This window comes from Eurosta solidaginis, chromosome 4, assembly GCF_040869045.1.
Source record: "Eurosta solidaginis isolate ZX-2024a chromosome 4, ASM4086904v1, whole genome shotgun sequence".
In the NCBI taxonomy this organism is placed as follows: Eukaryota; Metazoa; Arthropoda; class Insecta; order Diptera; family Tephritidae; genus Eurosta; species Eurosta solidaginis.
The window spans coordinates 36,903,669-36,928,743 of NC_090322.1; the positions used below are offsets into that span (position 1 = coordinate 36,903,669).

General features: G+C 38.9%; 1 protein-coding gene and 1 long non-coding RNA gene across 5 annotated transcripts in view; one reads left to right on the forward strand and one right to left on the reverse strand.

Moving 5' to 3' along the window:
* futsch overlaps positions 1 to 25,075 on the reverse strand; it is a 391,676-nt gene that overhangs the window by 322,465 nt on the left and 44,136 nt on the right. For all 4 annotated transcript variants that reach the window (XM_067781256.1, XM_067781258.1, XM_067781259.1 and 1 more), the window contains exon 2: positions 7,374 to 9,408. In XM_067781256.1, the coding sequence (XP_067637357.1) occupies positions 7,374 to 7,932 (559 nt within the window). In that variant the 5' untranslated portion in view covers positions 7,933 to 9,408. The remainder of the gene's footprint in view (positions 1 to 7,373; positions 9,409 to 25,075) is intronic.
* Positions 1 to 25,075, forward strand: part of LOC137249612 (uncharacterized) — a 428,410-nt gene that overhangs the window by 229,972 nt on the left and 173,363 nt on the right. The gene's annotated exons all lie outside the window — the stretch shown is intronic.

Genomic DNA, 25,075 nt, shown 5'->3' on the forward strand with positions numbered 1-25,075 from the left:
TATCAATCAAAGGACACACACGCGTCGAATTCCGGAATTCTAGCAGCAGTTATGAAGGAAGTCAAGGCAAAATTGCTAATCCTGCAAAGATGAAACTCTTCTCGCCGAACATCATTAAGGAAAGAAGAGCGAAGCGAAGCGCTCCGTATGATTATAAAATCGACAGCTCGATCTTTTTGTGGGAAGCATGGGTATGTTATCTGGTGCGGGACTTAGCATCAGACACCAGTCAAAGGAATAAATTAGTACTCCTTTAACGATGCAGATATCTGACGAGCATTGACAATTTCCTACGACTTTGGTGAGAGCGTCTCCCGTTCTCCTCGGTGAATGCAATCGCTCTGCTAGTTCCTGTCCGCAACCATCCGGTTGCAAATTGAAACGTCTAGCGGAATTATATATATCGTGTCGTTATTCTGGCGGTTAGAGACGGATGTGTAAAAATTGATGGTATGAGGCTTGGTTGTGAAGAAGATGGAGAGAATTTGTGCTCTTGAAAGCAACCGCAAGCGTTAAGAGTGGCGTTTGGCGCTGTGCAACATTGCTGTCACTGAGAGTGTACCAAGGCAGTCGAGACTATTGAAAGACGTTGTAGGTGGTGGAAGTACGTTTGTTTATGTGCATGCTGTAGAAGGCATTTAGGTATGAACAGCGTGGATTCACGAATGTTGTTTAGAAATTGAGGGGACAACAAGTTTGCCGGAAAATTCCGTTCAGTGCATTCATCCTTTGCGCGAGACACACTGACAAAGAGTAATCGTCTTAAATATATCGCTTTCTTGGGCAGGCACAGCAGCACCACTCACTAAGCTCGGCGTTAGGTTTAACTCGTTTACGGAGCAGTTGAGTTAGAGTGACACGGGACAAATAAAATCGGTTATACTAAAATGGCTGCCATTGATTGAGAAAGAGGTCCGAGTTAATGCGATATGTAGAACCTACTGACGTGAGATGTATATTATATTGGTAGAGAATAGAAGCGCATTTCGGTTAGCTATTCTGATAACACTTCTAAATGCGAGGCCCCGCTTTCCTACCCGCCTTCGTCTTCTTTATGAGGCGATAAAATTACTGGCATGTGGATTCTGTACGCTCTATTAGACAATACTTTTAATTTTAAGGTTGTAGCCCGAATATTTCAGGAACAGTTTATGGCCACATTGAACCTTCTAGATCATGTAAATTGAGTTTAGCAAGACTCTTTGAACCTCATTCGTTTTTCATATGAGCTTTAAGAATTCGAGATGGTGGCACAGTTCGAATTTCCCCACTACCCTAAGATGTTGCATTAAACGTATCTCCATACACAGATGCAGCACATCCAAATGGGTGGACGTGAGTATATGACTCAAGTCAAGAGTACAGACCACTTTTTTTTCATTTTGCGTAATATTGTTTGTGTCCCCCCTTCTCTTAACTGGTACATGGAAGTAGTTATAAAAACTCCTTTTTGCATCCCAAAATATTATTGCACAATTTAATGCAGCAATAAAAAAAAACAGATAAAAATAAAATATAAATCATATTTACAAACCACAAATCGATCAACTGAGTGATATGCATCGTTGCACTTCAATTGGCCATTCAAAGCAATAAAAATTAAAAATAAAATGGGAAAAACTCTGAAGATATGTAAGAGTAAAGAATGAGTCTTGCTAAGCTAACGCAAGTGGAAACTTTTTGGTTTTGGGGGCTTTTTTAAATTTGATTCTTCTTGTCTTGGAATTTCTTTTTTACTTATATCGTAGTATTTAAGAACAAACAAGTAGAGCAGCTAAGATAAGAAAATGCATAAACTTATGTTATATATAATTAGTGAGAAATGCAACTGCAAACAAAATGAATGTGAAATAATTGTTGCAATTAGGAATTCAATTCACACAAAAAAAATATTTGTATTGGTTTTTTTTACAAATTTCTTTAACCAGCTTGTTCTAGCAATAAATCGCGTGATATTTGCAGAAAAATGATTCCATGTGGCACAACAACAAATAAATAGTAGGGCAGTGACCATAATTAAGACGCCGAATTATTTGCTGAATAGCTCAAAACAAATGCAGACTTGCGTCATTTAAAAGTTTTTGAGTAGCAAGAAAGTTTAGTGAGAGGTGAAACATGGCTGTTTAGGACATTGTGTATAAGTAAAAGTGTGCTGTCTTATTTCTGACAAGCACTCGGCTAAGTTGGCATAACAGTAAAATCTGGTTTGCCATTGCTGTTTCGTTTGAAAACGACCCATCTTGTGTGAAGTGTTTAATAATTCTTTTGAATTGCCGTCTAAGACGATGTGTTTTTCAAATAACTTTATAAAACGAGAGCTGAATAACTTTGCTGAATAGCTGAATACAAATCAGGCAAACGAGTAAGCAGAAGCGATCAGCTTACTTTCCAGCTAAATAACATTACAGAATGGGTGCTTATTTAAATATTGAGTGAGAACATTTTAAAAAATAAAAAATTCTTGCTGAATAGCTGAATAGGAAAAACAATCAGACAAGCACCTATAAAATGATAAACTGCGGTATTTTTAGCTTATCAAGTTCAATTTAATTTTTTGATTTGCTTCGCTGAAAAGCTGAATAATATTTGCTGAATATCTGATTGAGAAACAACGCAGCAATCATTTTTGAAACTCACATGCTCGTTAATAATTATCTATATAAATTTGCTTATTTTAATGTTTTATTCAATCAAAAAGTCGCCTCTCTAAAATACGTCAGTCCCTCTAACAAATTACTCATCCTTATATGCACTTATACATCATATTTATCACGGATTCTTTGTTTTTGTACGATTCTTGCACGCGATATAAATTCATTCAAGCGTTAAAAGTTTCTATCTAAGCCATTGCACTCAGTCACTTAGTTAGGCAGCGAGACGGTCACTCAGCTAAGTCATTAATCAGTTGCGCACTTCAGCCGTTGGCCAATTAACCATTTCAGTTAGTCGGCCAGCTGGCTTGCAAAGTGTTTGACTCAGATTTTTTTTTCTCATTCAGTTTTTCTATTATAATTACTGATTATAATTTTCATTTAAATTATAATAAGATTTATTTTTTTTTTCTTCGAGCTGGTTGATTGCTTATGCAGAATTTGACTCTCAATTGGAATTGTATGTTTAATGGATTATTCTTTTGGTGACTTATTATTGTGCTATTAATTTCAAGTAAATTGCTAATGCTTTATTTATTTAATTGAAAAATACGTTTACAAAACTTCAAGCTTGAAATTGGAAAACTTGAAAGTTTCGCAATTAGTAATTATAATAAGGGATGCTCTATTAGTCATTATTAATCAGCAAGTTTACTGAAAAATTTAACTTTTTTGTTAATATTACGCAAATATCGCCCCTAAATTTAATCTTACTTCTCATTTGAATAATCATATACTCAGTTATTCAAATTGTCGGTGAATTAATTTCTTAGATTAATCAAATAAAAAGTTTATGCGAGTAATCTATATTTAAAACTAATCAAAACTCAAATCAATTGATTATCATATTTTTTATTAATCTTGGGATTGAATAAAACGACTGTTTCATTCTAGTACCACATTTCATTTAAATTTGTATCACCATTCATTCAGTTAACCACTTATTTTTAAAATGATATTAATCAATACATAATTTTAGAGAATATTTAATTTAACGATTATTATATGGAAGCTGGTTGAGTAATCCGATTAATCAACTGATATTTTTACAGAATATTCAATTTTTAGATTAGTCGAACAGCAAATCAATAGAAAAATTATACGAAGCAAGAGACATTCTTACAGAGTATTTAATTTTAAAATTAGTCGAACAGCAAACTGAATTATCAATTTAATTAAGAGACATTTTTACAGAATATTTCAATTTAGGATTATTCCAACAGCAAGCTGAATTGGTAATCAGATTGATCAGTTCCCTTTAACAGAATATTTAATTTCAAGGTTAGTCAAACAGTAAACTAAGTGAGTATTATGTTAATGATGCATTTTTACAGACTATTCAATTTTGAGATTAGTCGAACAGTAAACCAAATGAATCATTAAATTAATCAAGAGATATTTTCACAGAATATTAAAATCTTTAAATTTAAGATTAGCCAAACAGCAAACGAGCAGAATAATCATAAGATTTAAGAGGCAATTTTACAGAATGTTTAATGTTAAGATTAGTCGCACAGTAAACTAATTTAATAATTATATTATTGAGGAGACATTTTTACGAAATATTTAATTTTAAGATTAGTCGAAGAGTAAACTGAAAGAACTATCAAATTAATCAAGAGACATTTTCAGAGAATATTTAAATTTTTAAATTTCAAATTAGCCAAACAGCAAACGAGCTGAGTAATGAAAATTTTCAAGAGGCATATTTTCAGCATATTTAATTTTAAGATTAGTCGAACAGTAAACAAATTGAAAAATTATACTAATGAAGAGACATTTTTTCAAAATATTAAGTTTTAAGATTAGTCGAACAGCAAACTAGTTGAGAAATGATATTAATCAGGATAAATTTTTATCGAATATTCAACTTTAGAATTAGTCGAAAAGCAAACTAATTGAATAATATTTTGGATTAACAGGAGAGATGTGCAAAATCACTTTAAAAATTAATCAAAAAGCACGCAAATTGTGTCAAAATATTTTTGATTAACAACGTGTTCTTCTAAAGCATTTGATAGCATTCCCTCCACTTTAGAAATTTCGCTTTTTCTCGGTCAGTTATAAGTAAACATTCATTACTCGTTTCATTTCTATTAATCTAAGTTTAATTCAATTATTGGAAAAAATTCTTATTTTCGATTAATTGCAATAAAGAAAAGTTTAAGAAGGCGAATCGTTACGCTAACGTTTGAGATATCAGAGTTAAGCTGCATGGCTTGTAGTCGCCATATTAACGGCTCTCGAGTCACATCCTATTTGAATCGAGAGCATATTTGAAGTGGAGAAAAGACGTTATAACTGACCCGCATAGTCTTTATTGGAACAGAATTGATTTGAGAGAGGCTAGAATCGAATGGCATTGCAGCCAACGTATTTGGCTGGGGTTTAAGGTGCAAGCGGAAGCTAGAGTTGGATGCAGCTTGCAGGGTATATGGCAGTAAGATACAGTTTCTTGAAGATGAAGGTTTCAACTTAAACTTTTTCTGGCAAATATAACAAATGTAGTCTGAAGTAAGGTCTTAAACCATTTGGAGTAGAATAGGCCCTCTTCAAGTATCTGTATCTATCTTCAGTCATTTTTACTAGTGCCATTGATCAAAGTGCTGGAACATTACCTTAACTAATTAAGAGCAGGATCTTGATCAAGCACCATCTTTGTATGATTAGAAAAATTGCTTTCAATATTTCAATGTAGGAAGAAACACATTGAGTGCAGATTCAAGAGGTTTATTTCGTTTGGGGGTTTACAAACTAAATGGAGTTACCGCTTTTCAAAGCAGTCGGTTCCATGTACCGGAACGATGCAGGATTTTAACCAGGGCCGCAGTAAACCTCAACGGGACCCTAGGCAACCATCAATTTGGTGGCCCTTTTTTCACGTCCGTTCTCTTGTTTTTTCGATTAAAAAATACAAACTTATACCTTTCATAAAAATTTTATTGTCACAATGTAATAATATCAATCAAATTACTATCTATAAACATGTCGTTTTCTACATTTGTTTTCGGCAAATTCATCAATTATATCATCAATATCAATTTTGTTCAATAAATATGACTCAATGCAAATTATACCTAATATCTCGAGTCGCTCTTGTCGCGTTGTAGCTCTTTCAACAGCTTTGATTTTTTTAATTTCGAGAAGGATCATTCGGCAGAACAATTGTAATCATTAATGTTAAAAAAAATCCGAAGAGCTATTTCTGTGCTAGAGAATACATCGGCTAATTACTATGAGTTTTTTGTGCATCAGTGTATCTGGAGTTTACGTAACTTTGGAATTGTTTCATTTCAATGCAAAATTCTTCCAAATCTCTACAATAAAAACGAACTAAGTTATTTATAGCTTCGTGGAGGTCTCCACGACTTAGAGAAAAGTTTATGAAAAATGTAAATCTCTCTGAAACTTCCGTATCTCGCACGTCGTTTGATTTCACTGTGAAGATTGTCGATGATTTCGAGGAAACCCTTTGTCCTAAAATCATAGCGAGGCGAAAGTTCTACTTCTGGACTTCTGGAGCATTTTCGTCATTAGGTTGGTTTTTTCTACGACGAGTACGTTTTACTATTTCTGTATAACCTACACCAGGTAATAATTGTTTTGTTTTTTTTCGAAATCGTTGAACTTTTCACGGAATGAAACTAAACTCTCTGCTAGCAATCCGTACAAAAAACCACACGTTTGCAAATCTGCTTTTTCACTTTGCAATGACTTACACTTACTCACTGAACGCATAGCAGTCAAAATAGAGTTCCATAAAATCAACATGAAACCAAATTCGAATTTTGTGATTCATCATCAGCAATGATTTCTAGAGCCTCTAACATGATATCATATGAATCGTAAAGTGCATTTGTCGCATTCGAATGTGCTTCCCAGCGTGTAGTTGAAAATGTCATCAAAGTTTTCTTATTGTTTATTTTATTTTTTAACACGCCCCAACGATAGGTGGAAGCGGAAAAGAATTATATAATGTCTGCATAATGGCGAAAAAATCACTTCACAGCATGCTCTCCAACCAAATTAAGGGAATGCGTGGAACAGGGAACATAGATCGCATTCTCCTTCAAACTCAATATTCTTGCTTGCACACCTTTACCCTTCCCAGACATGTTTAATGCGTTGTCATATTAATGTCCTCTACAATTATGAATATCTAAACCACAAGCCTTTAGTAAGAAACTTTAAAGTTTGATTCGCTAGACTTTCACCAGTATGACCTTCCAACTGAAGAAAAGTTAGTTTTTTTATTATTCAATATACTCTCCTTTCACTTCGATACACTTCTTTGCACGCTCATATAATTTGTCAAATGAGTCGGAAATATTTTGTTTAGGAACCTTGTCTAGTTTGTCGGTCGTCGCCTTTTGAATGTGGTCAGTTGGATTTTATTTATTTGAGTAAAATTTATTTTCAGTTTTGATAATATTTTTCTTTCAGTCTCTAGAAATTTATGTTTGTAAGAAAATTTTAGAAGTTTTTTCATTTTTCGGCGGCCCCATAAAATCGGGGGTTCCAGGCAATGGCCTATTCTATCTACCTGTTAATCCGGTCCTGATTCTAACCGACGTGGGAATGTAACTACAGTGTAACTCCACTTAATGTATTGTAAATTCATTTGGGAGGCGCCTTCGCTTTTTATGCACATCTTACTCTTTTACTCCTATTTAATTTTTAGTATATAAAGAAAATTTACTAAAAAAGTTATCTCGTACTCACCTTTCAACAAATTCTGCAATATATTATCCTTATGCTCCTCCGAATGTGGCTCACCCAGCACAATCAATAAATAACAACCGGTTAGTGGACTTGGTGGACCAACCATACCACCGCCCAAACTTGATGGGCCACCACCGCCATCCGAACAAGCAGTATCGAGTGGTGGACGACCGCCCGCCTCTTCAGACGGTGGCAATGAGCTAGCACCAGCATCGGTGCCAGCATCATCGCCGCCCATGGATGAGGTGGATGCGGCAGCGCCCAAACCTATACCGATACCATCACCATCACCACCTCCACCGCCCCCGCCATTTGTAGCATCATCAGCCAGTGCAATGCCATCACCTCCCATATCATCAGCATCAAAACCACCAGCTGCTGTTGCAGTAGTGCTTGCACCATTATTATTCTCAGCGCCAACGCCATTCAAATGCTCAGCAACAGTGGTGCCCGTGCCATTTGCAGTTGTCGTAGATGTTGTCCCATTAGTGGCCAAACCGTTGCCTTCGCCATTGGTGGTGGCGGCGGCACTTGCATTATTGCCGTTGCCGTTGGCCATAGTTGTTACTGTTGCTGTTTGTCTTTAGAAATTTGCTTTTGCAATTGTCTCGCTTTTATCCCTGTAATTCTAGTTTTAATGGTTTTTGTCACCGCTTATCGAAGTTAAACACTCTGGTTTGCGTCTTAAGTACGCACTTAAAATATTTATCACTTTTTTACAAAGCTATTTTAACTTGCTTTGTAATACTTAACAGGAACCTTTACTTTAGTCTTTAACTCAAAAATTTCGCTGTTTTATAAACGTCAAAATTTCACTACTGTCACGTTCCAACTTCTCCGCTTCGTACTTAACTCCAGCCCTTTGAACTAATAACTTCTTAGAAGTTTTAAACTTAAATCAGTCTTTACTTTGTTTTATATTTGTTTACACTTTTCGTATTTTTTTCTTTAAGTTTAGTGTATGTCTTGGCTTAATTACGGGTTCAAATATGCGCTGAATCAAATGCAAGACAATTTAAAATTTATTTACAAAAATATTTTTCAAAAAAATTAATCACGTTGCACTTTCAAATTTTCTTTTCAATTCACTTGCTTTACTATGCCGCATTTGCCGTTTGCTTTGCCGGCTTTTTAGCGCTTTACAGTTATGCTGCACAATATATGGCGTCTCTTTGTATGCTGCTGAGTCAGTTGTGGCAAGCACAGTCTCTGACTAACTGTTGTCTGTACAATCGTGCGACTATCGCACCGCACTTCACTTGGCGAATATTAAAAGAGAGCAGTACGCTCCTCTGCACAAAAAATCTTTATTTTTTTTTTTTGATCACGCTACAAATTTAAGCACTCGACGCAGTATGGTATATGCAGCTGTTGTTGCTTGCCGCTGGTGTTGTTGTTTTCAATATGCTCTCACCGCTGCTGCATTTAGTCTATAAATGGAAATTGGAAAAGCGTGTGACATGCAAATTCTTCTTTCTTTCAGTTCTTTGTTTTTGCTGTTTTTGCTTTAGTTGGGCAAAAGTTTTTTTGCTGCCTCCAATTTTTAATGTTCTTTGCAATTTGCTGCACTGTTCACAGTTTATATATAATTTTTTTTTTTTTTTGAAATTAATTTAATCTTGTTTTAATAAATTTTATTTTTCAGGCTGTTGAGTTTGCAATTTTTCAAGCTTTTGTATATATATTTTTTTTAAGTATTTGAAGTTGGTTGAAAGAACTTTTATTTAATATTCTACTTTCTTAAAATATATTTTTTTGTTATTTTTGAATATTAAATAACTATTAAATTTCCTTTTTTTTACTTTAAAGTATTTATGACTAGCGTTGTTGTAGACGGCGCTGTATTGGTTTGCTTTTATTTTTTTTGATTAATTATTATTTTTTAATTACTTTTCTGTATTGTAAAGTGATATATATTTTAAATAATATTTGTTATATTTTTCATAGATTTGCTTATATAGCATATATATTATTATTTTTATTTTTTCTATTTGCATTCAAATATTTGCAGCTGGTCCATTAAAAGCCTTGAAATCTGTAAACGAAAAAAATACTTCATTAGTAAACGGAATTTTTAATCAAACGTATTTTATAATATTTAACAAAGAATTTCAAAAAAAATGCAGTAAGTAATTAAGTCTACTTTCGATCATTATTTTTTTATCAATAACCTATTAGACAATGATCTGCCCTAAAATTCCCTTCCCTCCATTTCAAAAAGTGTAATACGCTTCTGATATCTTCCTCTATATTCCTCTAATGCTCCGTCACCCTCTTCTGACCTCTGTGCTTCACATTGGCTCTTAGCTTTATATCATGGCTCTACTATATGGTTGGCTCATATCATCAGCTGATTTACGTTTTTTCATTTCACTGGAGTAGGGATTGTCAAAAGGACGCAAAACGCAACCAACACATCAACAGTATTTTCCTACAACACACAAGAATCGTAGAGATTTATGTTTTCATTCCATTCCATTCATTCTGGACTCAGATTTTCTGAACCAAAAAAACATTAATAATATAAGTTTCTGCTCTGCAAAAAATTACTATAAAATCTTTGAAGTAGCTTAGCGAAATAGTCAAAATATTTACCTGAATATATCTTCTTTTTTTTAAGTCAGCCATGCATGTTGCAATTTTAACTTTAATTTTCTGCAGGGAAGCTCATGATCTCGGTCTCACCAATACCTTTTACATTTCAATTATTTCTGACCACTGCTTTATATTCTTCTCCCACTTGATGTAACTCTTCTCTTACTCTCAATTGCTTATTCTTCATTCTATTTCTCTCATTCTTCTTATTTACCTTCCTATTCCTCTAACTTTTACATTGCTTTTTCCGCTGCTATTAAATTCCCATTCCTTTCTCTCTTCCACTCCTCCTCCCTGCCACGCTTCTTCTCTCAGTTTTATGATCCCTACATCAATTATTATATTTCCATTTATCTTGAACTAATTGTTAAAAAACATATCCCAACGACTTGAGGCTGATGGACGTCGGCGGGGCTCCAAATATCGCCATTGCAGTATCGGTTCAAACATTAAACTAATCGACTTGGCTATCTCCTGATCGAAGTACGCGAAACCAAATCGATCGGCAGGTATGGCTCTAATGTCCTGGATGTGCGCACTTCACGAGATCAAATATCGACTCGGCCCACTACCTTGTGGCAGCCATGGTAGGTTCACGCTTCTGAATATAGACTCGAAGCACTACCTTATGACAGCCATGATAGGTGCACGCCTCTGTTAAGCAAAGAAGGTACGCGCAGTGACACAATTAAATTTGCCGTCGAAAATCTGATGATACTACCATCGGCTGTCTTCCCTCTAATAAAGTACTGCCGCTGCTGAAAGCATAGGTTTCCAGCGAGGCCGAACAAAGAAACTGGTACGATGAGAAATGTCGCGATGCCTCGGGAAAAAAGGAGACTGCCTATTAGGCCACGCTGAGTACGTGAGGCAGAACGACGTGAATACGGTGAGCTTTAAATATTGGCTGATAGAAATAATGCGCGAAATGTCTACCGAAAAATCCGGCGGATGGTGATAGGTTTCAAGTCAGAGACAGACGCCTGCAGAAATTATAATTGCGGCCTAGCAACTACACACGTAGCGTGCTTCAATAGAGTGGGGAACACTTCTGCTCATTGTTAGCAAGGGAGAAGACGAGCCCTTATCGCCATTGAGAGAAAACTCTTTCCGGCACCCGATTATGACCAAGTGAGAATGGCAATATCGCGGCTACAGAATTACAAGGCGCAGGGCTTTTGACGACTTCAAATCAGCGTTTGACAGCGCATAAAGAAGATGCTAGTATAAACTCGATGGAGCGAGATTGAAGTGTTTACTGCAATTGGCCATAATTTTTTACTCTTCACCTCAACCCACCAGGCAAAAGCTAACAATTTACGTTAGAAATAAAAAATAGTTGCTCGAAAGTTGTCCCCGCCGTAAGGACCTTAAAATTGCAAAGTTCATTCTGTGCTTGCGCTGCACCTGCAGTAACTGGATGTCACTCAAAAGAAACTTGGTTTTGGAATTGTACTTGGCTAAGTCAAATTTTCTGCTAAACAATGCATGTGCCAACTAAGCACTGACGAACTTAGCTGATCTTGAGCTCCAAATTATGCAAAAATATGCAAATAACTATATAGGGCGCTTGGTCTGTCTGCTGCAAAAAACGTTATGTAATGAGATTGGTAGCAAGGCGTCTGAAGAAGAAGTCTTCAGACACATATGCCACAGCTTTAGTGCCAGTCGAAGTCGAAAAGCGCTTAAGTCCGTGAGGTGGGAAGACATGCTCGACGCACTGTAACGATTTTTAAAAATATCGATATATCCGCTATATAACTTAAGACACAGCATGCAGCAACCTTTTTTATTATATGAAGCCCCACAAATCCATAAACAAGTGGAGATAAGAGGTGGACTAATCATGATCTAGGACTCAGGTCAGTGTTAAACGTTGAGGGCAGTGCTTTTCCGTATATGTATCTGATATGATAAGAATCTAAGACCTCTTCTCGGTAAGATATTCATAGTGAAAAGTGAAAGGCGTCATAACTGAGATCATCTGTCGATTTGCACGTAGCTTGGCGACGTTCTGGGCCCATACTCCCCACGGTTAACAAATATGCTAGGAAAAAATAAATTTGGAGGGCGGCAGTGTGACAAGCTATATTCGCAATTAAATTTTCTTAAAGTCATGCCGTCAGCCTTAATTTTAATTTCTCAGCATCATAGGTAAGACAACTTTAAATAGATGCAACGCGCGATAACCGCCGAGGAGATTTTAGGCCGAGCTTCTCTTCTACTTTGCGTCTTGCTCCTTTTAATTTTCATGTTTTACGCTGACATCGAACGGTATTTGCAAAGCAGATGAGTTTTCACTGAGAAGATTTTCGTAGCAGAAATACACTCGGAGTGTTTCCAAAGTCACTGCCTAGGCAACCCCTCTTAGAATAACTTTTTCTTATTGAAAAAACTTGTTTATAAAGTTTTAATGTTCCTTTGGTGTGGTACGCGGAGTACGCCACCACCACGTCAACGCGGCCGACAAGACCACTCTAGCTAACTTGAAAATCATCAAAATCCTCTGCGTCTGATCCGGCCAATGTAAGGACCATCTTGAAGGTATGAAACTAATCCAGAAATTTAAAAATAAGAAGAAACCAGCAAGATATTACCATTCTGTAGAGCCAAACAAGTCCAAAGAAAAGGACTTAACGACGAAAGGGCTTGTTGAGTGCAGAGGCCGGTTGAAGTATGTTTTGAAGCACCAAGCAGGCAGTTAAGAACTGTCAGACGAAGGGACACTGCTAGAATCGGAAATATCCATCTTCTACTCTTTAGAAGTAGTTTAAGAATTTATTTTCTTTTTTCACTCAAAATCTTCCCTGTTACTCTATGCGTCACTATCCCGCAACTCCTTCCTACCAGTCTGACATATTGTATTTTGGCTGCAATGCTGTAATTCGCATTAAAAGTGTAAACAAATTTTATTATCCCTTCACTTTCATTAAAATGGCATGTTTATGTGCTTACAACAAGAAAATTATGGAAATTACCACAAAATCTATGCAACAAACGCAAAAAGTTAGTCATTAGAGCAAACAGCTTTGCTTTGCGTTTGTTTCGGTTTGTGGTCCATAATTTCACTGGCAGCACTGCGATGGCAGCCTCAGCCCTCTAACGAAAAAGACTACGCCCACACTAATTTGTCTGTGGTCTGTTGTTCCTTTGTATGAAGTAGTTTATTTTGGTTGGCTTCTCTACTTTTCGGCTATTTGTACAACTGATGAGTAATCACTTGCAGTAGGAAGCCAAAAAGCTCTAAACCGCTAACAATTATATTGATGTTAGCGTTTAGTAATGGCTGTTGTCTAGTAATGGTTATTCTTAATTTTATTGTTAGTTTTTATTAGTTTTTTTTGCGTTTTATTGTTGACCTCAGACTAGAGACTGAAAGTCATGAGCTCTATGTAAATTAATTTTGGGGATTCTAAAGGGCTCAAAGGAAATCGTACGGTAAAATAATTGAGTTGCTTCGCTCTTATTTCGAAGCTCAAAGAAGAAGTGTGGCCGCTACCATTAACCGTTTCCAGGACGAGATCTCTCAGACGATCTCAGAGACGCTTATAAGTAGCTCGCGTTAACTGTAATCAAAGTACCCAAAATTTCTATTTAACTTATTCCAAGATAGTACGGTATAGCTGCTTCAAGCTTATGCTATTCTTTGAAGAGTACTTTATTCGCCCTGCAGAAAGGTCTAAAGAGCTTCCCGCCATGCTTGATGCGGTCGAAGATCTTTTAGCAAAAGAAAAAACTGCTCCCGAACCCTTACTAGTCAAATATCTTGGTATGATACTCGCCTTCAAATTAAGCTGGAAAAGGAACCTTGAGTTGATATCAAAAAGAATTCTGACAGCATACTTTACCTACAAAAGGGCATTCGGAAGAAACTGACACCACATTCTTTCATTCATAGCATGTACAACACAGTCATTTCACCGATACTAAGTTAAGGAGCTCTTGTCTTGTGAATGGCGCTTACGGTTTACCGTTATGTGAACAAAATTAATATAATCTGTGAGCTCTACTCAGCTGAGTATAAAAACTCTAACACCATACTTTACCTGCGTAAGGCTTTCGGATGGAACAGGGAACTGACACCGCATACTTTCATCCATGGCATGTACAATATAGGCATTTGACCGATACTAACTTGTCTTGTGGATGCCACTGAACAAAAAAAAACAAGCATCATATGGTGGGTAACATCCAAAGGTATTCGAACTCAACGTGATAAAGTCGAGGTTCGTGCGGAGGTTCTGAGCCTCGATGGAGTCCATAAGGCACATATAAGTCACACTTTGCTAGGTTGCACAACGATATTAAAGGAAGTAATTTACAGACTCGATGCACAGGAAAAGTTCCGAAATGGACATAAGCTCTGACTCTGCCGGTCTGCATCATGTTATTGAGATTAGGCATGAGGCTTTTGGGCAGCTTTGTTCGAATAACAATACATAAGCTTTTTAGTACCATTTGGCGCAGAGCAAGTCTTGCCACTTTCGGACGTTCATGTTTTCATGGCCCTTTCATTGCAACTACGTGATGCAATGGCCCCTGCGCACGTAGATATTTGAGATGCCCATTTGGAAACAGAGATTCTTATACTGAACCTGACTCAGAGGTCAGGATCACCGAAATTTGATTACGGAAAAACGGGAGCTGGGATGCGTGGCTCGAACTTCAAAAAATGTATTCCAATGTGAATTGTTTGAAGCCTCTTAGCTACATTTTTTTCTTACTTAAGTTACAAAGATTCGGAATTATGGGGGAATGGGTTAAGAAGTCGGCTGTCCCCTGCAACCAACAAATTTGAGTGCCATAATTTACCACATACCACTGTAAAATCAGCGAGGTTTGCTCTTTCTTCGCCCCTCAGTAACGGAATAAAGTCAAAACTCAATGACAAAAGAGCTGAAATTCTGCAAGGTCTAAGACGGCCTTTGGAAGTAAACACGAAGGAGTGGCATCAAGGCGTTTAAAAAAAAACTATAGTATTATTCTTGATGCATCACCAATGCAGCAAATGCAATCTCTTGATACAGAATTATTTTTGATATCTTCCCTGATCAGCCCAGCTACGAGGAGCTGCTTCGTGGGTGAAATTTTTGGAATGAAATATAAATATATTATAAAGCTCATTCAGCCAAGTTGAAAAATCTCGTTGTGCTTACTTTAAGAGTATCGAATATACCTACCCTTAGGAGGACGGAAAGTTATGACTCAACTATTAATTGCTCAGTTTCATGCAAACATCCGCCTTTCTACTTTAAAAGATACCGGCACCCCATATTTTTTTGAACTTTCTCCCCAGCTGCTCAATTTATAACTCTAACCAATTCGCACACTCTAGTCACATAATTAACAAAGTAGTTTTCAACTTTGAACGAAGTCGGCGTACTCAAAATTTTAGTCATCAAATTTTAGACGCGTGCCGCTGCCAAAGACCGAGTGACTCTTCTATCGCCTGCCCAACAAAAAAATTCACTTCGATTGCCTTTCATGAGACGAACGCTGCCTAAAAATAATTGAACGTCGCCTTTACGATGTAGATTTATGTTGCGAAAATAGATTTAAAAAAAAAATGATTTTCCATAAAATTTCTGCAATTATAAAGACGCAAAATTTATAAATAGCAGCTGTGGGGCAAACTGCAAAGAGTAAGTGCCGCACTAAACACAACCGAAGAGGTGGCTGAGTATGCATGCGCTGATGAGAGATGGCTTGTTGTGAAGGTTAGTGAGGGAGATGAAAATAATCATTGCGAATTTTCCATTATGTAGTCCTCAGAAAAAAAGAACTAACAACCAAAGATATAGGAAAAACTTCTATTTTCTCCTATGATATGACGCGAACGAAACGGCATTCCCACTAGCACTCTTTGGTCAAAACTTTAAGAAGCTGCATACTCTGTATTGAAAGTTGATGATATTTTTCAAGCCAGATTTGTCACCAGGCATTCGGTGGTACTGCCTCGGTATACTGAGGTTCGATTATAACTGACTGCTGTAATTTCACAGTTGCCTGCAGCGTGCGTGGGAATCACCTACTGACTTCTAGTAGGACTATGCAAAAGCATGTCCGACTTAGGATAGATTAGGTTGAGAGGGCGAGCACGGAGAATTATCCATACCTCCACTCGAAGATATTTTGTTGTTATGAACGCCCTCGGAAGTCCCGGGTGGGAAAGGGGACACATTAGTCCAACCAGATACTTCTTAATTGATCCTAGCAAACTGCTTGTTCTCCTAATGAGCCAAAGTAGAAGCAAAAGATCGATCTTCCCTACCTCTACCAGACCAAAAAAAAAACCGTCCGCTGAGAAAACTGACCGTCGCGTTTATAGCCCTGGGCATTGGCAGAAGAACTGATGAATTAACTCCTCTTCATCGTCATCCTTCCAGGCTCTGCAGACAGAACTAATTGGTATATGCTATTGTCTTAGTATCTACAAAAGCACGGTGTATTGTTATGTTAAGTACTCTCACTATAAAATATTTAGTATCAAGAGACGTTTGTTGCATTGAGGACTCACAATCATCCTAGTTGGTCCACAACAAGCGCGTTGCAATAATACTGTTTTCCCCAGGAGGTAGTGTGTTGGTTGTTTGCTGTAGCGATAAAGACATTCGCCGAAGGTTTCGTAGAGTGCTATCGATGTTGATGGTCCTTTGCCGGATGCTGATCCGCTATATTCCGGTAACAAGCACCATAAAGGTACTAGCCCGACCATCTCTGGAACGATTTGGTATGACCACATGAAACCTTCTAGGCCGTAACGCCCTCCCAACGCCTAGATCCATCAGGAGTTCCCAGGAATAACTATAGAACGAATTGGTATGGCCACATTGAACTTTCTAGGTCATCCCATCCACTAATTCCATGAGGAACTTGGGGTCACAGGAGCCTCGACTGCAAAATATGTGTATGATACATTCATCTTTGTAACAGGATTCGCCTCGCGTAAGTGAGGTTGACAATTGGGTTGCGGAAGCTCTAAATCTCGTATCCACCATTTGAAATGGGACTGGGGCTATGACTGGGACTTGGACTGGGACTGGAACTGGAACTGAAACAGGAACTGGAACTGGGATTGGGACGGGAACTGGAACTGGGACTTAGACTTGAGGTGGGACTGGGACAGGGAAAAAGGAATGGAGAAGAACAAGAAGAACTAGAGAGAAGAGAAAAGAGGGAAGGAGAAAGAGATAGAGTTAGACGCAGATAGAGAGATGTGGATAGATGAAGCGAAAGAGAAATGAGGGAAAAGAAGGAGAGGGAGAAAGAGACTCGGAAAAAGAGAAGGCAGGGGAAGAGTGAATAAAAAGATAAGGAAAAGAGAAGGGAAGGGAGAGTAAGAGGTAAAAACTGCTGAAACGTTATGCAGATAAACCAAAGCTAGAGCAGAGCAACGTCTGCCGGGTCTGTTAGTGCATATATAGTTTGAGGAGTGCAACAATTTATTATCAAAGTCACTGACAGCTGCGTACAACAGAGTTTGTCCTCTGAGAAAATTCAAGGGAAAGGCAAAGCCTCGTTTTCTTAATGGAACCGATTCTGACATACATCAAATCTGTCTTTAGAAAATATCAAAACCTCAAAAAAAAGGTGGTATTGTAATGGCGACCAAAAAAGCTATGAATGATTTCAGAAAAAATTTGTGTGGTATTCTTTCCTGCAAATCAAAGCAATTAATTTTGCATCTTTCGCTCCAATAATTCAATTCACCACAACACATTTATAATAAATCACCCTCATTTTCTGGGCACACCAAACGCAGAAGAGGAAAAAGTTGAGCGCATAGGAAGACGAAGAAGAAGAAGACTTAATGCAAATACCCGTGCAATTTATAGAACAAATTTCCATCTGCGCCTCACTAACAAAATTTCAATAGCAAAAATTTACTTTTGGCACCAAATCCAACACAAGGCGTGAGTGAGTGCACCTTCACATAAAAAAAAACAGAGGCCAAGATGGAGGAGACATACAGCAGCAGGCGTACCGACGGTGGGCACTACCACTGCTGCTCCGCCATCATCATTGTCATGGCCAAAAACAATATCATGGGTGTGGAAAAGGGAGAAAGAAAAAGCGTATAAGTTTTGTAGAGAAAAAACTGAAGGCACTGAAAATTTTCACAAGTCATGCCGAGCAATGCACAGTGGAACGATTTGCTTTTTAACACGCCTATATTAGTTTCACTTGTATGTTTGTACGTACGCAACTTTTTTAAATCAAATAATGAAAAAAAGTAACCTACACGCACGAGTACCCGTCTTATTACCATTCTGGTGAACCATTCCAGAAAACTTTCGTCATCTTGATTATACTACTCTTACTCTTCCTCTAGAAAACAAATTCTGTATCAGAGTCACAGAGCTAAACGAATGGCATGATATCTCCAATCCATACTCAGAATCCACAGTCGCAAACTATCTATCACAATGTCTTTCATGCAGACCAACAGTCATAAAGAAGGCTGCTCAATGGCGTTTATCTAAGAATCTCACATCCATTGCAATTTACTCTCTAATTGACGCAGCGATCAAAGCTCTTCAAGGCAGAAGCAATTCATCAAAGGTTTGCAATAGAATACAGACAGTCGCTAAATGAATTAGTCCTCGGTTCACCACAATGGTGATGTGAGTCCAGAGTCACAATAGTGTAGTTAAAAAGTGTGTTTTCTGATGAACTAGCGAAGAAAGCCCCTGAACAGACCTAGGTGGTTCAGTTAAGGCATAACTCTCCTTTCCTCACCACGTCCAACCACTTCTTGATGTCTACGTTTACTGAGAAAGCCATTATCAAACTTGGAATTGCTTAAATTAGAACCGAACTAGGTTCCTTATCAAGTTCAATCGTCTCTCATAAGGTCCACTGATGGGGATATTAAAGAAATACTATCTGATGGGAGTACACAGCGAACGCATGGGAATCCCAATGAATTAATTAGGTCGAAGCTGTAGGGACGAGGAGAAGATAGAAAGTATTGAACGTTTCTTCTGCAGAAGCCTTGCTCTAGGCAGAACACGCATTGAATATCTGATTGAGCAATTCATTGACTGTTTTACCGACGCTGGTAATGATATAATTGAGCAGTTGGTGTAGGACTCACATGTATTTCGTACTCGGAAAAGGATACTGCAGAGCTCTAAGGAGTGAAGAATAACTTCTATAATGAGGGATGCCATGAAACATCTAAAAATATGAACCTACCAAGCCTACAAAGCCACGTAGTGTACGAGTGCAAAGCGCAGTGTTATCGTGACATGACGAGCCAACACATGAAGGTTAAAAGAAACTAAAAGTAGGACAGATGGTTCTGTTTTCTAGGCCTGAATGCATATCCGCAAATTGGATATGGCAGCCTTTGGAGCTTCGGTGCACACTTGATGTCTAATTTTTAGCATATGGGATAAGCAAACGCCTTACAGACAGCACCTCTCGCAGAGTTGAGAATACCTTCGGACTAGAGGTGGATTTACTGGGAACCCCTTTATTTCGGATGGTTGGTGGTAGATATAATATTTGTCCGTAGAATGCATCTCAATAAAGTGGAAAGCTCCGTTAGTTGCAGCTAAATGGAAAATGACAACGTGAAATTATCTCGCCTTACCGTGCTTCGCTCTACAAGCTCTCTAAGGACAAGGTTTCCCGAGATATTTGAGCGAGTTTTGTAAGGTAGAGGTAAGTTTTATCCAGTATTCTTTTCCTTCTACTACCTGGGGTTTGATTTGGAACACTACCATATCTTTGAATGAATGTCTCCTTTTCCGAAGCTCGAAACACAAGACAGATCTCGCTAAAGAGGTGAAATTTATAATTTCTCAAGCTTACGAAGCCTTTCAAATTGAGCTCATCATCATCATTAAATGCCGCTTAACCACCTGAATGATTTTGACTGTTTCGTAACAAGTCGTGCCAGCTATCCCTGTTTCGCAATAACTTACGCCAATTGAGAGCACTAAGGAAGGTCAAGTCTTTCCCCATCTGGCATTCCCAATTCAGTGGAGGTACGACCTACCCTTTCTCTGCTTTCAAACTGCATTATCGACTGAAAAACTTTCTCAGCCGGAGCGTCTTCGTCAATTCGCATAACATTAACTAACCAGCGAAATGTAAGGCGCGATAGAAGAGATTTCAGGGTGAGCTTTTCTTCCAATTTGCGTCGTGGTCCTTTTAATTTTTCCAATAGATTGGCGTGACGGGATCTACTTGTTTTATGCCGACTCCGAACGGCATCTCCAAAGCAGATTAGTTTTCACTGAGAGCTTTTCATAGCACAAATACACTCGGAGTGCTTGCCAAACACTGCCGAGGGGCGACTCCGCTTAGAAAAATTTCCTTCTAATTGAAAAAACGTGGTTCTAAAATTTTTATGTGGCTTTGCCTGCGGCGTGAACGCAGTATCTTCAGAGTGGTAGGCGGAGCACGCTACCATCACACCACGGCGTCCACCAGCCAACGCAGCGTTTGAGTTTTCTTCGCTGCGCTACCTTCATATCTGCGTAAGGCACATCATTATACCTACTTCGATACTCGTCATCGGCATCACGGACAGAAACATAAATCTTCCAGAGAACTTTTCTCTCGAACACTCCAAGAGTCGTCTCATTTTCTCTAGACCCCGTCCATGATTCTGAGCCATACACCACGTTAGTTATTATGAGCGACTTGTGAGGCGTGATTTTTGATTGGTCGAGGAAGGACTTTGCTTTCCAATTGCACGCTCAATCCATATTAGCGCTTATTAGCAAGATTCGTTTGATTCGCTCCAAATTAGGCAATCCTTTGAATTAAAAGCGTTAATGGTTCTGCCAGTACTCTAGATGAGCTCGCACTACTGTGTATGGTACACACGCTGACTGCTACCACCTAACAGACAAGCCAAGGCGACGGTGACAAAAATACCAACAACTAACAACTGGTAAATATAAGTCGCCGGCATTCGTCGTCGGTGATGTGGGCACTTGTGCGTGTGTTGTTGTAAAAACAACAAAAGCAACGATGGCAAATACTTAGCGAATATGTGGCCGCCGCCACAATGTCGACATCACTAACGACGTCGACGACATACACAACAGACACAGCCAACCAGTTTTGCCATAGAAAATTGTCTGAAATCCTCATTTTTTATACTCAGCTGAGCAGAGCTCACAGAGTATATTAATTTTGTTCGCATAGCGGTACCCCGTAACGGCATAAACTAATCGAGATAGATATAGACTTCTATATATCAAAATGATCTGGGCGAACAAAGAAATTGATTTAGCCATGTCTGTCCGCCCGTCCGTCCGTTTCTCCGTAAACACGATAACTTGAGTAAATTTGGTATGCAAGTTCCTGGGCACTCATCTCAGATCGCTATTTAAAATGAACGAAATCGGATTATAACCACGCCCACTTTTTCGATATCGAAAATTTCAAAAAACCGAAAAAGTGCGATAATTCATTACCAAAGACGGATAAAGCGATTAAACTTGGTAGGGGGGTGGACCTCATGACGCAGAATAGAAAATTAGTAAAATTATGAACAATGAGCGTGGCACCGCCCACTTTTAAAAGAAGGTAATTTAAAGTTTTGCAAGCTGTAATTTGGCAGCTGTGTATGTAATGTTCGGTTACACCCGAACTTAGCCTTCCTTACTTGTTCAGAAAGAATTTTATATTAAATATTGAGATAACCGAAGTTATTAATTTTAAACTTATTTTAAAATAACTTATTTAAAATAACCATAAACAATATATTTTCCAAGATGCCTAACTTGTGTGCCTTTGAAAATGTACGTACGTGTTAACACTATTGCGCCCAACGTAAGGCGCGCTAATTTGATTATTAGCTTCGATAATTCCTTAACTTTTAGTTGATATGAAAAAAATTTAGGTTACATTTAAATCCTAAATTTGAAGAATTTTCAATGCAGTTATCGGGAATCCCTTATTTCAAGTACTTGTCCTTTTTGTGAGGTTAAATGTTTACTAATGGCAACTCTACTTCGACATTCGTCTTAAGTGCTGTTGCCACTCCCTTTTTTTTTTTGTGTGTCAGCACTCGCGTGCCGGTCGTGTAGCGGAAATAGTTTTGCGAAAAACGCACACTCTTGCACATTTGTACTAAAATATATGTGTGTATTGGTGTTATAAAAGACCTTCATTTTACTAGCACTTTATATATACCTTCAGTATGCATATTAGAGCTGCGAACTTTTATGAGCTTTTGTATTTTTCACAATCTCCTGAACGCAAGTAAATTGTCTAATTAGTTTGATTAAAAAAATAAATGCCAAAAGTAAAACATAAAATTTTTTAAAGTATGCATTTTTTACCACCCTCCATTGGTTAGCTGGTGAAACAATTGTACCGCAGAAAGGGGAGACAGTTTCAAAGTACAGGTAGAATGCCCGCCTCCAAACTGGTGCTAACCGGAAGCAGAACGGAACAGTTGGTAGTCATTCTCATACCAACAGCGCTTAAGTCTGAGATATATATATTGAAATTACTTTGTCAAAGGCTGCGCCTATTTCAGAGCCACGTGCGACAGAACCAGTGAGGAATCTGTTCAAAAGTTCTTCAGTTTTTAGGTCACAATGCTTAAAGTGTTAGTTCACAGCACTGGGAAGGGAAAGAATTAGTATTAGTACCGTCTCTTAATGCAATATTTCTAAGCTTGAAGCTAGTGCGATTCGTTGCAACAAATACATTGACAATGGAACTGACGCCTTATCACAGTTTCTTTTTCTATTTCTCAATATTCTCTACACAGAGAAACTACGTGGAGTCCAACGCAGTGACCTTATCCTACGTTGTACAGGGTATTCAACTGTCCATGACTCTTTAATGACCGTGGTGGACTTAAAGTAAGCAGCTATCTTACACAGGCACTATGGCCTTTAGTCCAAGGATCTATAAAAAAAATTTGTTTCTATGATTTTCTAGCTGGGTGGAAACTCGATCTTGATTACAAATATTTTTCGTCCTCCCTTGAGAGTCTTGTATATCATGTACTGAACTGAAAGTGGATTTATTTAATATCTCGATGTCCTGTGCTGTAGATTAAGGTAGAGAAAAGACAAATACAAAAGTTGGACCAAAAAGTCAAATTCATTATGGGCGTATTCACTCTACGTGTAAACTTTTTAGACTAGTCGACCTAAGCTACATCGGAAACGATAAGATTGCCAGCATCTAATGAATAATGGACTAACTGTATCGCCTCTGTCAAACCCTTTGAAATAGAGCTAACCTGTGGCAAACGCAATCAGTGACTTCATCTAAACGGATGTTGTTGTTGCAGTTGTAGCGATAAGGTTGCTCCCCGAAGGCTTTGGACAGTGTTATCGATGTGATGATCCTTTGCCGGATACCGATCCGGTACGCTCCGGTACCACAGCACCATTAAGGTGATAGCCCGACCATCTCGGGAGCGATTTATGTGGCCACATTAAACCTTCAGACCATCCCCTCCCTCCCCACCCCCAAGTTCCATGAGGAGCTTGGGGTCGCCAGAGCCTCGTATGTTAGTGAAACAGGATTCGCCGCGGATAGGCGAGGTTGACAATTGGGTTTGGAAAAGCTGTATATTACGCTGGCAACCTAAAGGGTTGCGCTACACAGCCCCTTGAATCTGGTATTTTAGGCGCCTCTTACGACAGGCATACCTACCGCGGGTATGTTCTGACACCCCAACCCGCTGGGGTACGTCTAAACGGATCGGAGGATACTATTGACGTTACTTTGCTGCACTTTTTCTTGTACAACAAGGTTACCGAAGTTAATTCCCTCCGTGTAGGCGAAAGAACAATATCAACTTGGAGGGAATGTTCAGAGTTGCTTATCGAAGGGTTCTTTCCTAGGGCGGAGGTTCAGGTACCTCCCCTTGCACAGGATGTGCCTGTACCTCCACTAGAAGTTGAAGAGCTGGAATATGCATTTGGCCTAGTTAGGTCTAAACGGTCTCCGGGTTTGGATGGGATAAACGGAGAAATGTGCAAGTGTTTGTGTAAGTTTATTCCGGAATACTTGGAAGCCGTTTATGATAAATGCATATGGGAGGGTTACTTCCCACGTGAGTGGAAAGCTGCTAGGGTTATCGTTCTGCTGAAGTCGCCTGACAAAATAAGGTCTGATCCTCGGTCTTACCGAGGTATCAGCCTTCTTCCAGTGCTTAGTAAAGTGCTGGAGAGGGTTATGGTTGAGCGGCTTCAGGAGCTAGTTGGGGGTAACCAGTCGGATAGACAGTTTGGATTCAGGAAAGGACGCAACATTGAAGACGCCTGGATGCATGTCCAAGACTGTGTAGAGAGAAGCTCCAATAAATATGTCCTGGGCATATTTATTGACTTCAGGGGGGCGTTTTACTACCTGCGCTGGGATAGGGTTATCGAGCGGTTAGTGGAGCTCGGCTGCCCAGAAATTGCTTTGTGGCAGAGCTATTTCTCGGACAGACGAGCTACTATCGTTGGTGCCTGTGAAAGTGTGGAAAGGGAGGTGGCTCGAGGTTGTCCGCAGGGATCCATCTGTGGTCCATATATATGGAACATGATGATGGACTCCTTGTTAAGGCAACTCGAGCATCTTTGCAAACTCTGCGCCTATGCGGATGACCTCCTCTTATTAGTGGAGGGGGACTCTCGCGCCAGCAGTGAGCGTACCAGCGAGTCCCTATGTCAAATAGTGGCTGGCTGGGGCGCCCATGTTGGCGTAGATATTTCGGTGGACAAAACTGTGATGATGCTGCTCAAGGGCACATTGTCACAGAATCGCCCACCGGTTGTCCGCATCGGCGGGGTCAGCATCAGATATGCGACGAAAGTCAAACACCTGGGTCTGACAATGGGTGAGCGAATGAACTTCCTGCCACACTTGGATGCTGTCAGGGACAAGATGCAGAATGTTTCGGGACAGTTACGACGTATCATTCGGAGTGACTGGGGCCTGAGTCGCCGTGCCGTTCGTACAATATATCGTGGCCTATTCGTAGCTTGTGCTACTTTTGGTGCCGCCATATGGTACCGAACGGTCATGACTGCTCATGGTCAGAGGCGCGTGCTGAGCATACAGAGGTGCATGATGCTCCCATGCTTGCCCTTGCGCCGTGCCGTATCTACGGATGCGATGCAGGTGCT